The sequence below is a fragment of the Microcebus murinus genome, chromosome 22 (genome assembly GCF_040939455.1).
Source record: "Microcebus murinus isolate Inina chromosome 22, M.murinus_Inina_mat1.0, whole genome shotgun sequence".
In the NCBI taxonomy this organism is placed as follows: domain Eukaryota; kingdom Metazoa; phylum Chordata; class Mammalia; order Primates; family Cheirogaleidae; genus Microcebus; species Microcebus murinus.
Window position 1 is genome coordinate 8,782,495 of NC_134125.1, and position 15,610 is coordinate 8,798,104.

General features: G+C 52.1%; 1 protein-coding gene across 3 annotated transcripts in view; it reads left to right on the forward strand.

Moving 5' to 3' along the window:
* RPH3A (rabphilin 3A) overlaps nucleotides 1-15,610 on the forward strand; it is a 91,291-nt gene that overhangs the window by 43,331 nt on the left and 32,350 nt on the right. For all 3 annotated transcript variants that reach the window (XM_075996586.1, XM_075996587.1, XM_075996588.1), the window contains exon 4: nucleotides 2,843-2,989. In XM_075996586.1, the coding sequence (XP_075852701.1) occupies nucleotides 2,843-2,989 (147 nt within the window). The remainder of the gene's footprint in view (nucleotides 1-2,842; nucleotides 2,990-15,610) is intronic.

A 15,610-nucleotide genomic window follows, 5' to 3' on the forward strand; every position in this document is an offset into this window, starting at 1 on the left:
AAAATGCTCAATGTCACTAATCACTAGAGAAATGCAAATCAAAATCACCATGAGATAGCACCTAACTCCAGTGAGAATGGTTTTTATCCAAAAAAAGTCCCCAAACAGCAAATGCTGGCATGGATGTGAAGAAATAGGAACATTCTTAAGCTGCTGGTGGGAATGCAAACTAGTACAACCTCTATGGAAAGTAGTATGGAGATACATCGAAGAACTAAAAGTACACCTACCATTTGATCCAGCAATCCCCCTACTGGGTATTTACCCAAAGGAAAAGAAATTTTTCTATAACAAAAGACACTTGAACTCAAATGTTTATAGCAGCACAATTCACAATTGTAATGATGTGGAAACAATCCACGTGCCCATCAATACATGAGTGGATTAATAAATGTGGTATATGTATACTATGGAGTATTACTCAGCCATAAAAAAAAAATGGTGAACTAATATCTCTTGCATTAACCTGGCTGGAACTGGAGACCATTCTTCTAAATGAAATATTGCAAGAATGGAAAAACAAACACCACGTGTACTCACCATTAAATTGGAACTAATCTATACAATGTCACGTCACTGTATTTACCTGGTCACACAGGACCAGCTCTGATCCAGCGTGGGAGGGGACTATACACGGGAGGGTGTGAGTGCCAGGAGGCAGGGACCCTGGGGACCATCCTGGAGCTTCCTCCCACTCTGGTCTTCTTCCCCTCCTTCCGCACGCTCCACTCCAGCCCTCTGCCAGACCCGATCTCTCCCCTACCTTCCCTCACCCCTCCAGCTTCTCTTTGCGGTCTCTGCAGGGGCAAGCTATACCTTTGTGGGGATCAGAGCGTATGTCATTTAGGGGGCCCTTTTCAAGATCAAGAGGACAAAAATATCTTGCTTTTGCAAATTTTCCTAATCACATCCTAGGGCCTGTCCCAGGGCTTTAGGGGGTGCCTGTGCCAACAAAGGGCCCTGGCGCTTTCGCTCTGCCGGGATCAGAGAGAATTCTCCTCGCTTCCTCAGGGAGCTCTGCCCGGTCCCTCAACTGAGTCGCCCCCACCGCTTCGGGCTCCCTGCATGTCACCCGTATAATTAGACATTTAACGTCTCTTTTGGCCACCAGGGACCCGGTGCTTTTAAAAAAAAACTCTTTTTATGTTCTTATTCTCAGATAGTGATCTAAATGTCATGGACACAATAGTGAACCAGAGCCAGACAAGGTCCCTGCTGTCCTGTCATCTGCATTCTGGTGGGGGGAAGGGGCCATAAACAGGTAACAAGGACATTTTTAAAAGAGGACTTCAGCTAGAGACAGGTGCACTGGAGAAAGTGGACCCCGGTAGCAAGAGACCAAGGAAGGGCTCTCTGAGACCAGGATGATGAGAAGGCGTCAGCCATGGGAAGATCTGTAGAGAGAAGCGCTGCTGGTGGGGAGGGGGGACAGCAGGTGCAAAGGCCCTGAGGCAGAAACACAGTGTGGATGTTAAAGATCGAGCAGCGAGGCCAGTGTGGCTGAGTATAGTGACCAGAGGGAACAAGGGGTGATGAGGACAAAAAGGCAGGCGAAGGACAGACCAGGCAGGACTTTGCAGAACAAGCAAGAACTCTGGGTTCTATTTTTATTAAGGTAAAATTCACATACCATAAAAGTAACCATTTTAAAGCATACAATTCAGTGGCATTTAGTGTACTCACAATTTTGTACAACCATCACTTCTACTTAGTTCTAGGCTTTATTCTAAGTCAATGAGACACCACTAGGGGTTTTGAGCAGGAGGTTTGAGCGGTGTTAGCATGTGTCCTTCCCAGAGGCACTTGCTCCAAGGCCACACCTGGGAAGGCCAGGTGTGTTTCCACCTGCCACACCCTCCTCCTCTTTCTCCCAACAAGACTTTTCCCACCAAGGCATCTACTTCTCTTTCCTTGCAAACTCTTCCTTCTCAGCTCTTCAGAGCCAACTAGCTAAGGTGGGAGGATGGCAGAGGAAGAGGAAGAGGAAGGCGGTTTAATTTCCAACTTGCTTTCTGTGATTAGAGCAGCGGAAGGGACCCAGGCTGGCGGCTAATGGGGTGCTACTTCCTGAGGATTCAGAGTTCCTGGTTTTTCCCTAATAGGGACAAAAACTTCTAATGATGTTCAGCCCCGCATCCCGCTCAGGAAGCGCACCTCCCAGCCCTGGGGCACGGACCGTGGTATTATTGGAGAGGGCAGCAATTTGTCATAGACCATGGCATTAACTCTGCTCCCAGCAGCCTCTGGACCATCAATGGGGGCCACAGGTTCCACTCTTTGCATATTGCCAAGGCTAAGCGTGCAGGCTGTCCAGGTCTAGATATTAGGTGTGAATTCAAGAGATTTGTATAAACCTAGCTGGCAAGCAGTTTAAATTTATTTTTTTTTTAAAAAATCTGTAGCCCAAACAAAACATCTCTGTGCCAGGCAGGTGCCGGGGCCAACCTGGGACCCAGGGCTTCAGACCACCTGCCCAGACCTGTCCACCATGCTAGCGGTAAAGGTCTACTGTTCTGGAATCTTTTCCTGAGAACACCATTTCCTTCCAGGTTTCCATGCGCTTCCTGCACGTGTCCCTTAATGCAGTATCGACCATGTGCTAAGCACTTAAGAAAAATAAGCTCATCAGAACTCCAAGAGGGAAACACGTGTGTCCCATTGTACAGATGAGCAGACTGAGGCTCTGAGAGTTATGATTCTTTTGTGCAGGCAGTGAGTTTCCCAGCAGGAATTGAGACTGAGGTTTGCCAGATTCCCGGGTGGACGGGCCTAAGCGCTTTTCCACGCTGCCTCCCCAGGCTGTCTTCTGTCCACCCTCACACCTTCCTGCGTTGCCTTTCAGGCTCCAGGGAGGCTGGTCCGTCCACCCCGGTGGTCAGCCCGACAGGCAGAGGAAGCAGGAAGAGCTGACCGATGAGGAGAAGGAAATCATCAACAAGGTGATCGCGCGTGCTGAGAAAATGGAAGAGATGGAGCAGGAGCGGATCGGGTGAGGCCCAACCCTTCCCCTCCACCTGTGAGCCTTTGGCAGGAGGGGTGCCAGCCCGGGGCAGGGCTGCCTCTGGGCCTTGTGGCTTGGGACCCTCCTGCCCAGGCATGCCTGGGCTCCTTGTTGCCTGAGGCGGGAGAGCTGGGAGGAGAGAAGAGGGGACAGAGGAGAGAGTGGGCTGGGGGTGCACTGAAGACGGGGAAGGGGCGGGGTCTCATGATGGGGAAACTGAGGACTGTCGTCGGAGGCTGCACGGGATGTGATGGGTGCAGGCAGGGGCTGTCTTAGCCAATCACAGCTGCACAGAGACGCGTTCTACAGACCTTGGCAGTGTGGGTGCCAGAATATACCGCTGAGGGGAGGTTGAGGACAGAGTGGGCGGCAGATGTCAACCCAGGGGTCTGGACTCAGAGAACCCGGGGTCCCAGGCCAGCCCCCACGTGCCTGCTGTGGGACTCGAGCATGTGGTCTGACCTCTGTGAGCCCCAGTTTCCCCACTGGCAGAATGGGGGGAATAACCGTCACAATCCCACAGGGGACTTGTAGGGATGGAGGTGACGTGTGCACCGTCCCAGGCTCGAATGATGCTACGGGTTTAATAAATGGTAGGAAAGAGCGGGGAGTGGGGTCTCTGGAGGGCAGGGGTAATGAAAATGCATTTGGGAGAGAAGCCAGGCCTACAAGAAAGACATGTCAGATGAGGGAGCGAGAGAGAGAGAGAAAAAAGTTTAGAATCTTGTTTAGGGTCCAAATTCCCAGGGAAAGTATTCTGATTGGCTGGTTTATGTCAGGCGCTATCCCTTGTCCAATCAGCTGCAGCCAGGGGTGCCCGGCCATGTTGATCCAACATGGCTGCTGGGCTGTCCCTGTGGACTGAGCAGATCCCTGCTTGAATGTTCTGGAACGGGATAAATGGGCCCCCTGCCTCGTCCTTCATGTCCTGACGTATTCCCTCTACCAACCTGGTAACATGGCAGCAGAGCACAGTGGTTAAGAGGTAGCAATTATTTTATAGTAAGCTTTAAAAAAAAAAAAAAAAAGATGAGGAAGCTCATCCTTGGCACTAGCTGAAGCCTCTGTTCTAGAATTATGCCCTGAGACTCCTGTTCGTCAAGCCCTGGAATTCTAGCAGCCCCTGGCTTCCCCTGAAGGAGATTTGAGAGGCTTCCAGGGGAGCTTGGGCCAAGTCTTTGGTGACAGGATGTCCCTTTGCTGAGCCGGTGTTTTCTGCCTGGCTTCCCAGGGTGGGGAGGACAGTCCCGGAAGATTCCGGCTGTTGTCTCACAGCGCTCCTCCTGCAGCCAGCCCCGGCTGGTGGCACCGCCAGAGGCGAACCCAGTGCTATTTGTGTCGCATAAGCTCAAACCTGCCCTGATTCCTGTTCCACCCGCGCTTCCCTGGGAGAGGATCAGAGTAGAGTCAGATGAAAGCCAGGTGAAATATCAAACATGGAGCAAGACTGAAAAGGGGGGTTCCAGCTGGGGCTCCCACCGAAGTACCTGAGGATCTCAGATAATGAGACTGGGGGCCTCAGTTTCCCCACCCATCAAATGACAGGGTCCTTTCTACTCAGACTCTACAGTATCTTGGGGGTAGCTGCCGGAGGACCCTGCACCTTACTGTTGCCTGTACCTCTCAGAGTCAGATCCTTCTAACTATGTTAAAATTGCAGGTGTGTCTGTGTCCCCTTCTGAGTCTAGACACCAGCTCTGCAATCTCAATGTTCTTTTCTATGACCCAAGTGAAAGCCATCTGGGAGAGTTGTGAAATCATTGTTAACAAACGTGATAAATGATCACCATGATGGGTACTATTTACTGAGCACTTACATGTGCTAAGCCCTGTGGCTAAAAACTTCATGTGAATTAACTTATTAACTGCTCCTCTCATTCCCATCAAGTAGGTGCTATTATTATCCCCATTTTGCAGGTGACAAAACGGAGGCTTTGAGAGCTTAGGTCATTTGCCCAAGATTGTGTAGAAAGGCAAGGTACACATTCCTATCTGGCCGGCTCTCAGAACTGTGCTTTTAACTCCATGAGAAGTCTTTCCTGAAGGTCTGTCCCCAAATTCCTAGGTGATGCAGAGCCTGGAAATTTTAATCACTCGGATTTAGAAGGGACATTTTGAGAGCTGGGAGTTGAAACCCCTTTTGTGCTGGCCCAGTGATTCTTTCCAGCTCTTACTAAGCTGTCTGTACCTCCCAGAGCTGCCAGAGCTGGTCTCCATGCTGCCACATGTCTGAGAGTTCCAGGAGAGAGATGCCCCTAGGCCTCCCAGGAGGCGATGCTTCCCTGAGGCAGTTGTGCTAGAATTGGCTGCCCAAGGGAGCTGCCCTGGGTATGCAGCAGACCAGAGCTGTTTCCCTGCCGGGAGCCCCTTTGCTTCTGCCCAGGAGGAGTCTAAACCTCCACTCAACACACTCAGTGCACAGCCCAGCTCTGCTGTCTTCTGCATCCCAGGAGAGAGAGAGGATGGCCAGAAAAGAAACTCATTAACCAACCTCATTTTGCCCCCACATTCCTTATATAAGTGCTAAGTGGGATTTCAGAGTTTATTTTGCATGCCTGACTGCTACAGACTTTCTATATTAGTAAGAACACTTTGCTTGCAAGATAGGAAGCTAATTCCAGCTAGGTTATTTCAGTTCTCTATTGCTATATAACAAACCACCCAAAACATAGTGACTTAAAGCAACAACAGTCATTATTTTTCATAATTCTGTGGGTTAAGAATTCATACAGGCTCTGCTGGGCTGGTTTTCTGCTCCAGGGGCTGTTGGCTAGGTTTGCTTACTCAGCTACCTTCAGCCAGTGGCTGGGCTGGGCTGGGCTGGAAGGTAAAAAGCTTTACTCTCATGCCTGTACCTAGGCACTTTCCACATAGTCCCTTTCTCTCCGTGGGATACTTCCTTATTCGTTAGTCTAGCCTGGGCTCGTTTACTTGGCAGCTGGATCCCAAGGGAGCAAAGGTGGGAGTTGCCAGGTCTCTTAATAGCCAGGTCTGGAACTTGGCAGGGCATCACTTCCACCACCTTCTGTTGGGGAGGGGAAATGGATCTCATCTCTTTATGGGATAAATGACATGTACACGGCTATCTTGGGAGACTTTATCACGTCATGCAAATAGGGACACACAATATGGGGCTTTGGAGCTTTCTCAGGGCACCGGAGGGCAGGAACACAGCCTAGTCTCATGCAAGGTCTACATCTCAACCCATGTGTTAGAAAACATAGCCATGCTAGACCTTCCCAATTTTTATACCTCTTCTTAGTCCTGATTCTAAATTCTCAGGGAAGGAACTGTGATTGGCCCAGCTCGCCTTAGGTGCCCACCCCTCATCCAATCAGCTGTGGCCGGAGGTACCAGGCCAGACAAACATGGCTGCTGAGTGTAAAAGGGGCCTTTGTGAGTTGGACAAAGACACACCATGGGGTATCTAAGGGTATCCATAGGACTTTTAGAATGTATTACATTTGGAATTAGACATTTGCCTAGAAAATTTGTTTGCATTTCCACCTCCCTCCCCCTGCATTGGTAGTCTCCTCTGCACCCTTCTTCCATTCCTTTGTGTCCAGAGCCTCTCAAAGACATTTGCTCACATATCCTGCCTGCGAACGGACTGGCAGCTGGGTGGCTTCCATGTGAGGTCAGCTTCCCTAAACAGATGGGCCCACAAAAGTAATCAGGGTTTGTCATTAACCTTGGCATCCTGGCGCCGTGATGGAGGAGGAAGTCTGAGAGATTTGTCGTTGACAGAATCTGTTGCATTCCCATCACCTCCTCATCTCAGCTCCACCATCCCCTATGTTTTTGGCACAGAATTTTCCCAAAATATGGACAGAGGAAGAAGTGGGTAATAATGCTTAGAACTCGGTTCATCTAATTAGGTAGGCATCTCTTCAGTTTGACAAGCCGACCGCAAGCTAGGTCATACTGTCCTCTTTCTAAAGAAGGACTTTCCCCCAACCCCACGTTTTTTTTTTAAACTAGAAGTCCTAGACATTCTATAAATGGGATTCAGGGGTTTGAGGGCATCCTGATAGTACAGACATATTTATGCACGTGTCTGTGCATTTTTAGAAGATATATTCATAGATATCAGGTTTGGGTGGACTCTGACCCCCTCCCAATGTTAAGAACTACTGAGTAGTATCTCAGTTTTCCCAAGGATTGAACCAATGCTTGTCAATGTCCATCTAGCCCTAATACTTTATGAAATCTGTTTGTACAAGATGAGAATGGAAATTTTTTGGATTCCTTAATTGGCCTCGTGCCTGCCATAAAAGAGAGCACAAATAAATATTAATACATGTTGAGTGAATAATACGTGCTGAATGAACCATAAATCCAGCTGAGTAAGCCTCTCATTGAATCACTGTGCCCTCATGGCCCCCCTGACCTCATCTGTAAAATGGAAATTTGGATGGGGCAGTCTCCAAGTCCCTCTGGCTCAGGGCTGTCCAACTTCAGCACTATTCACATTTTAGGACAGGTCATTCTTTGTAGTGGGGGCTGTCCTGTGCATTGTAGACTGTTTAGCATCATCTCTGGCCTCTGCTCACTAAGATGCTTTTATAGTAACTCCCGATCTAGTAGTGACAGCCAAAAATGTCTCCAGACACTGCCCAGTGTCCCCTGAGGAGCAAAGTGACCCGCTCTTATCAGCATCATGTGCTGGCACTGTGCTCAGGTTCATTTATGTAATCCTCCCAACAACCCCATGCAGTAGACTATATTGTTTCATGCCCATTTTACAGATGAAGAAACTGAGGCCCAGAGTAGTTAAGCAACTTGCCTAGAATCACACAGTTAATAAGTGATGGGACTGGGATTATGAACCCAGGCTGGCTGGCTCCAGGATTAGATTACTATTCTGCTATTCCACAGGGGAACAAACATTCATCTCCAGGGACTGCGCTAGGGACTCTCAAATATGTTATATTCCCTTTAATCCTCGTGACGTCCTTGCTGAGAGACAGACTGTCGTCTCTGCTTTACAGCGGAGAAGGCTGAAGCTCAGTGAGGTTAAGCCACTTGCCCAGAGACACACAGCCTCTGGACTTGAATCTGTCCTTCCACTTTATCCTGTTGCTTTTGGGGAGTGCAGGTGGGAGAGGCAATTGACAGATGGTTTCAGGGATTTAGAGAAGCCAGTGGTTTCCATGGTGTCTCAGACACCCGCTCCGGTTAATCGGCGCAGTCTCACACGCTGCTTCTTCACTGCAGCAGTGCATTCCTCTTCACCACAGTGGCCCCTGTCCCCCGCAGGCCTCGGCACTGTGTCCTCTCACCTCTATTTTCCATGACAGGCAAGGGTAGAGAGAGGGGTCAGGAACAGCACCAACCATAAGCACAGAAATGAACTTCATTTTTCTAGCATCTGGGAAGAGAGACCTAACTTCCAAATCCATCTCTGCCACTCTCGGGCTGTGTGCACTTGGGCAAGCGACTTCCCCTCCATGTGCCTCGGTTTCCCCGTCTGCAAAATTGGAGTAAAGAAGAGAGCTGAATCTCCCAGGTTGTCGATGGCTTAAGGCAAACAATGCATGTTGGAGTACTTAGCACAGCACCTAGCACAGTAAGCACTCAGAAACCATAACCACGACTACTGCTGTTGCTGGGTGTGCAATGACACGGCACCTTGCCAAGTGTGGACTGCGCTGGCCCGGCTGTCTTTCACTCCGGGCTCCCAGAGTCTCCAACTCTGAACCGGGATGATGCCCCTCCCTAGAGCGCCAAGGCCCAGGCAGGAATCTCATTCCCCAATCCCTCAAGGAGAGGGAGCGGGAGTGGGGCTCCCCGGGCGGTGACAGTAACGAACAGCAGTGAGAATTAACGAGTCTGAAATGCACGCACTCTGCGTGCCCGCTGCACGGCTTCAGCTCGAGCGGCTCAGCCATTTAAGGACAGACAGGCTCCGGAGAGGCCCTGGCGCGCGGCCTCGGGCCGGCTCCCGTCGGGGCGGCCGTTCCCCGCTCACAGCAGATGGCCCAGTCTCGACTTCGGAGAGTGCCGAGTTTAATAAATTCAACAGTAATGTCCCCCCACTTGGCAATTAGGGTGAGGGAAAGAGTGAGCGGCATGATTCTGGAATTGACGGTGTGTATGAGAGAGAGACAGCAGAGAGAGACGCAGAGAGAGACACAGAGAGAGAGACAGACAGAGCAGAGAGAGACACAGAGAGTGAGACAGAGACAGAGCAGAGAGACACACAGAGAGAGAGACAGAGACAGAGCAAAGAGAGACACAGAGACAGAGAGCAGAGAGAGACAGAGGGAGAGAGACAGAGCAAAGAGAGACACAGAGACAGAGAACAGAGAGAGACAGAGGGAGAGCAGAAAGAGACACAGAGACAGAGCAGAGAGACACAGAGAGAGAGACCAGAGAGAGACACAGAGAGCAGAGAGACACAGAGACAGAAAGACAGAGACAGAGAGTCACCGCGGCATTGCATGCACTTTGCTGTGTTTCATGAATCGTCGTGAAGTCACGATCAACCGCGGCTTCTGAAGGCAGCTGCTCTGCCCCCCACCCCGTCAGTCGGTGGAACCCCAGCCTTTAGTCGTTTTCCCTGCTGACGCGGGGATTGGCACACACCCATTGCCCACGTTGAGCCTGCCCCCTGGTGCACCTGTCACCCGGCAGCCTTGTCTTCCGCTTTCATCGCGACGCTGTGGCAGTACTGGCAAGTTCAAAACCAGGTCCCTGAGTGTTTCTGAGGTCAGTCTGGGGTTTTGAGAGAGGCTGAGCTTAACAAACAAGCATCTGTCAGCCCTGCGCTGGGCTTCGGTCCTTGCCTGCCGAAGGTTCTGCAAGACCAGTGTGTGCACAGACATGTATGTGGAGGCGTGTTCTTGACCCCCCCCCAAAAATGTCCACATCCCAATCCCTGGAGCCTGTGGATATCTTACTTCCAATGGCAAAAGGGTCTTTGCAGACGTGATTATGTTAAGAATCTTGAGATGGGGAGGTGATCCTGGATCACCCAAGTAGACCGTTGTGATGACATCAGAGAGGTCTTAGAAGAGGGGCCAGGAGGGTCAGAGTGACAGATTGGAAGATGCCACACTGCTGACTTTGACAATGGAGACAGAGGCCATGAACCAAAGAATGCAGGCAGCTTCCAGACTGGAAAAGTCTGGGAACAGGCCCTCCCCTAAACCCCCTAGAAAGAACAAAGCCCTGTCCACACCTTGACGTTAACCCGGCAAAACCCGTGTTGGACATCTGACCCCCAGAACTGTTAAGGTAATGAGCGTATATTGTCTCGAGCCACTAAATTGGTGGTGGCTTGTTCCAGCAGCCACAGGAAACGAGCACAGGAGCCACTTCTTGGAGCCTGCTGGCATGCAGTGGCGTGGCGTGGGCCTCCCACTCACGTGGTCTTTTGTTGCCACCGAGTCAGACCCACGTGGGCAGGACCTGTGGGTTCAAAGGCCTGTTCAGCCGCAAGTGTTGAGAGGCCAGAGACCCACCTGCCTCGCTCCTCCTGGAACATCACAGCATCTGAGACTCTCAGCGCACTGGGGAGGGGGGTCGAATCTCCTCCACTTAAAGCCCTTGAATCCTGTCCTGTCACACGTAGACTCAAGACCCCGCTTGGAGCGGCCCCCGCCCCCTCTCCAGCCACCACCCAGCCCCCGCCCCGTGCTGAGCATCTGTCGCGTCCTTTTGCGCGAGCCGTTCTGTTCCCTAGCTTCCCTGGAGGCCCCGTCCTCGCTGTTGCCGTCCGTCCGGCACGAGTCCTCGCAGCTGCCCATGCTTGTCCTTCAGCGTCCTCACGACCATCGCGGCCATCTGGGCGGCTACTTAAATAACGTCCGAGCCCCTCGCTAGAAGGCCAGCTCCGTGCGGGCAGGGGCCTCATCTGTCTCGCTCACCCCTGGGTCCTCGCTGTCTGCCCGGCGCGTGGTAGGTGCCCCGCAAATACGTGTCGAGTGAATGAATAGCCCGTCTGCCTCCATTTGGCGGCAGGCTGGGAATCCCCTTTCCCACCACCTCCAGGGGTCACCCGTTAGTGCCCAGAGGGCAGAACACGCCCTCCCTGGTGCCTCTGGGAGCACCCTGGGGAGTGGGGGGCCCACCCAGTGCCACCGGTAACCCGCAGCTCCCTAAGCTCCGCCGGGTGATGGACGTTCCCTGGGCGCCGGGCACGAGCAGTCTCATCATAAAGCTAATCAGGCATGTAAAGACACAAGTAGAGAGTGACAGCCGCTTACAGGGCCCAGCTAATTGGGCGCTTAATGTGGGGGGAGGAGGGTGGAGACATTAGACGGGCAAGCAAAGCCAGGCAGCCAGCGTCCCCTCCTAGTCGTTGAGGGGCTTCCCATTTCAGAAAAGGAGGAGAAATCTTGATGTTTCAGCCTCAGGCTCTGAGACTCCCCGAATCCTGCCCATTCAGGGAGGAAACGAGGGGCATCTCCTCTGACCCCTGCATTGACAGTCTGGGAAAGAGGGACCCAGCGAGCAGGTGTTTCAAGGTCATTGTCTGGATAAGAGGTAGGGTTCAATCCTGCCGCGTCTTTTAACCCTTCGCCCACACCGTCGCCGTCTTCAGAAATACTCTTTCTCCTCTGATGCAAAGGTAATACGTGTTCTTTGGAAGAAAGATACGAAGGTAGAGAGGAGTCTAGCTAATTGGGTGCTTAATGGGGCAGAAGGAGAGGAAGCATTGAGGGAGGAAATAAAAGTTACCCATAACCCCGCCACCCGGTGACAATCACTGTGAATATTTGATGTGTTTCCTTCCCGATTTTCTCTTTTACTGTGAGCGCACACAATGGAGATACCCAGGTGGGTATGTCTCAAGCCCAAACGCACACACTGCTCACAATCCTGCAGCCTGGGTTTTTTTTCCCCCCACTTAACATAGTAAGGAGGGCGTTTTCCCATGGGATGCACCTGCCCACTCCCTTTCCCACTTACTATGGCATTTCTCGAAGCGTGACCTGAAATTCACGAGCAGCCGAGCCACTTGAACAGGCAGGTTCCCAGGCCTCACCCCAACCCCGCAGAATCATCCCCTGAACGGGGGACGCTCTCTGCAAATGATCTAGATGCACCGTAAATTTTAAGAACATTCCCCCGTGCATTGGCTCTTCACGGGGGCTGCCTGCTTAGACACTGATATCCGCAGCTGGGGGTCAGAGGTCAGGGCCCCCACGCACTGGAGTTGTTCTTTTTTTTTTTTTTTCTTTTTTTTTCGGCATATTATGGGGGTACAGATTTTAAGGTTTCAATAAATGCCCATTTCCCCCCCTCCCCCCACAAGTCTGAGTCTCCATCATGACCATCCCCCAGATGGTGCACATCTCACTCATTATGTATGTATATACCCCCCCCCACCTGCCCAATACCCTATTACTGTAGTACCTATGTGTCCACTTAGGTGCTGTTCAGTTAATACCAATTTGCTGGTGAGTATATGTGGTGCTTTTTTTTCCATTCTTGGGAAACTTAATAGTATGGGTTCCAGCTCTAACCAGGAAAATATAAGATGTGCTATGTCACCATTGTTTCTTAGAGCTGAATAGTACTCCATGGTATACATATACCACATTTTATTAATCCATTCTTGGATTGATAGGCACTTGGGCTGTTTCCACAGCCTTGCAATTATGAATTGTGCTGCTATAAACATTCGAGTGCAGGTGTCTTTTTTGTAGAGTGTCATTGGATCTTTTGGGTAGATGCCCAGCAATGGGATTGCTGGATCAAATGGCAGAATCACTTGTATCGCTTTAAGATATCTCCATATTGCTTTCCACAGAGGTTGAACTAGTTTGCAGTCCCACCAGCAGTGTAGGAGTGTTCCTCTCTCTCTGCATCCACGCCAGCGTTTATTGTTTGGAGTGGAGTTGTTCTTGATGCCGGTGATTGACGTGCAGTGAGAGCCGGAGCCATCTTCCCCACGCATGGAGGGCTCTCCTGCCAAGACTGGTAGCAACAATGTTTCCTCTGGGGTGACAATGCTGAAATGTTGTATCTGCAGGATACATTTGCCACTCGTGGTCTTCCATGACCCGATTTTGACTTGGCTTCCTGCAAAGTTTGATTTCCTAGTTTTAAGTCTTCGGCTGCTGGAGGCCTCTCCTCGCATCTGGGGCGACAGGGAGGGGGCCCCGATGGGCATCTGCTGGGAACATCCTGCGCGTTCCCGATCTTCCGCAGAGAAGCAGGCCCGCACATCCATCCTCTTTATGGGTCTACGCTGAATTCGCAACTAACAAGGCTCCCCGAGCTGAGGCGTCTGAAGAGTGATCTGAACTCTGCAGCATTTCCGTGCCATTTGCTGCCGCCGAAAGCAGCTAACGAGACCCTCCCGGTACAGTGTGCGTTCAATGGGGCCTTTCTGCGTCTAGGTTCGGTGGTAGGAGGGGCGGGCCATCTGGCAGGGAGGTTCCAGCGTGGGTTTGCAGGCGGTGGGCAAATCCACAGCCTTTAAAACTAAGAAGAGGCAGAAAAACCCCTCCTAAGTCTCCGTAACACTGCACACTGCAGCTCGGAGTGAGATCATCTGTTTTGTGCTCTCTTCCTAAGTGCGCTGGCAAAGCTTGACATGAGACGGGGGCCGTGGGAATTCACGGAAAGCAAAGATGATTTCCTGCAGCAGAGAACTAGATTCCAGCCCCAGCTGAACGAGCCGTGCAAGCCTCCCTCCCTCCCTGTGCTTTGCCCCCCCCCCCCCCCCGCCCCATGGCAGAGTAAGAAGAACAAAATCGAACTGTTTTCTGACTAAGGCAGTGGGTGGACCATGCCATCGCCAACCCCTGCCTCCGGTTGCCCACCGTATTGCCTCTTGATATTTTATGATTCGAGGACATTGGGGCATCCGATTTTCATCTGCTCCAGTCGACTTCGAACCGTAAAAGCCTGGAACCATAAACTGTCTACGGGAAAGCTAACTCCACAGCCCAAACAAAGGGATAAATGGGGCATGCTCTGGAATGGGGTGTGGCAGCTCCCCCTCCACGCCGCCACAGGGGGTGGCCCTGAACTGGCTCTGTGTAACCCCTGGGTGCCACATAGCACAGTTTGACAACCACCAACGTAACCCAACGCCTTCTGTTCTCCCGATGAGGAAACGGAAGCCCAGAGAGACAAACACCAGGGCTACCGTCCACATTTCCCAACCCTGTGTGGAGGGGCTTTTTAGGAGACACAGTGATGGGTCAGCTGTTGGGTGTCTCATCCCAACCTCAGGGAAGTGAGAGGCAGATGGGCCAGCACCAGCCAGGTGACAGTTCGGTTCGTGCAATGATGGAGATGCCCTGGTGTGGAAAGGGTAGCGGTAGCGAGCAGCGTGGGCATCGGGCTGCTCTTGACGGTCCCCGTGGCTCTGCTCGGCACGGGCTATGTGTGCGGCGGCGTGGTGTAGCAGCTAAGGACAGGGCCTCCGGACCCAGAACACCTGGGTCCGAATCCCAGCTTTCACCACCTCTTAGCTGTGTGACTTGGGAAAGTCACTTAACCTCTCTGTGCCTCCGTTGCCTCATTTAGTAAGCAGACACAAGAATAGCACTTAGCTTCCAGTGGGCTGGAGGGCGTCATTGGGAAAATGCCCGTGGAGTGCTCGTCTCCGTGCCTGGCACGCGGTAAGCGCTTGATGGACGTCTGCTGCTGCTGTTGCAGGAGCTCTGAGACCATGGCCTGGGGCTTGCTCCGGGCTACTGCCCTCTCCCATGACCCTATAGAGTGGCTTCTAGGGGAAACTGAGGACAGGAGGGCAGGGGGAGATGAGGAAGGGTCATGAAGAGCACGCTGCCCCCAGCCCTGCACATCCCGCCTCCCCAAGCGTCCCGTCCAATCTGGGCCACGGCGGAGGCTCTGGGGCCCGCAGGCTGCCTTTGGCTCTTCCTCTGGCAGAGTGGCTCCTGTCTCCAAGGGGACACAAAGGACAGCTTCTATTTATAACATCGCAAGGCAGAGTGCCTTGAGGGGATGGCAGGAGGGCCGCGGGGAGGGTCTGCAACAGGTGGCAGCTGGGCAGGGCTGCCAGGGCCCCTCTGGGAGCTGTGATGCCCAAGTCCCCTCCCGTGAGTTCACAGCGGGACCAGCCCCTGGAGGGGTGGCCAGGGTCCAGCTGCGCCTGGGATCACTGGCCGTGTCTAGAATGGGTCCTCATTTGAGGGAAAGGCAAGGACATGACTTCAAGCTGGTGGGAAGTGACAAAAAATCCCAAAAACCTGAGATGGAAGCAGGATGCCCCACAGGTGTCATTGTCATGCAGCCTGGATATTCAGAGTGTGGTTGGTCGCACCACCTGGGAGCTTTCTAGACGTGTAGCAGCTCACGCCCCGCCTCACACCTGGGATTTCAGAATCTGCATTTTGATGAGACCCCCGTGTCATCTGCATGCATGGTGAGCTTGATAAGCGCTAGGGAAACGCACGTGAAACTTGGGTTCTAGTTTTGGCTCTGCCACTGCCTGGCTGTGTGGCTTTGGGCAAGTCATTTGAATCCCTGTGCCTCACTTTCCCCACCTGTGGAATGGCATAATGGTGCCTGCCTCCTGGGAGGGTACGGCATCTAATAAGCATGTACATAAGTGTCAGCTGTTGTGCATCACATGACACTCCATGCAGCTCACTTTTGCTGGATACAAGTGGGGAGTGAGCT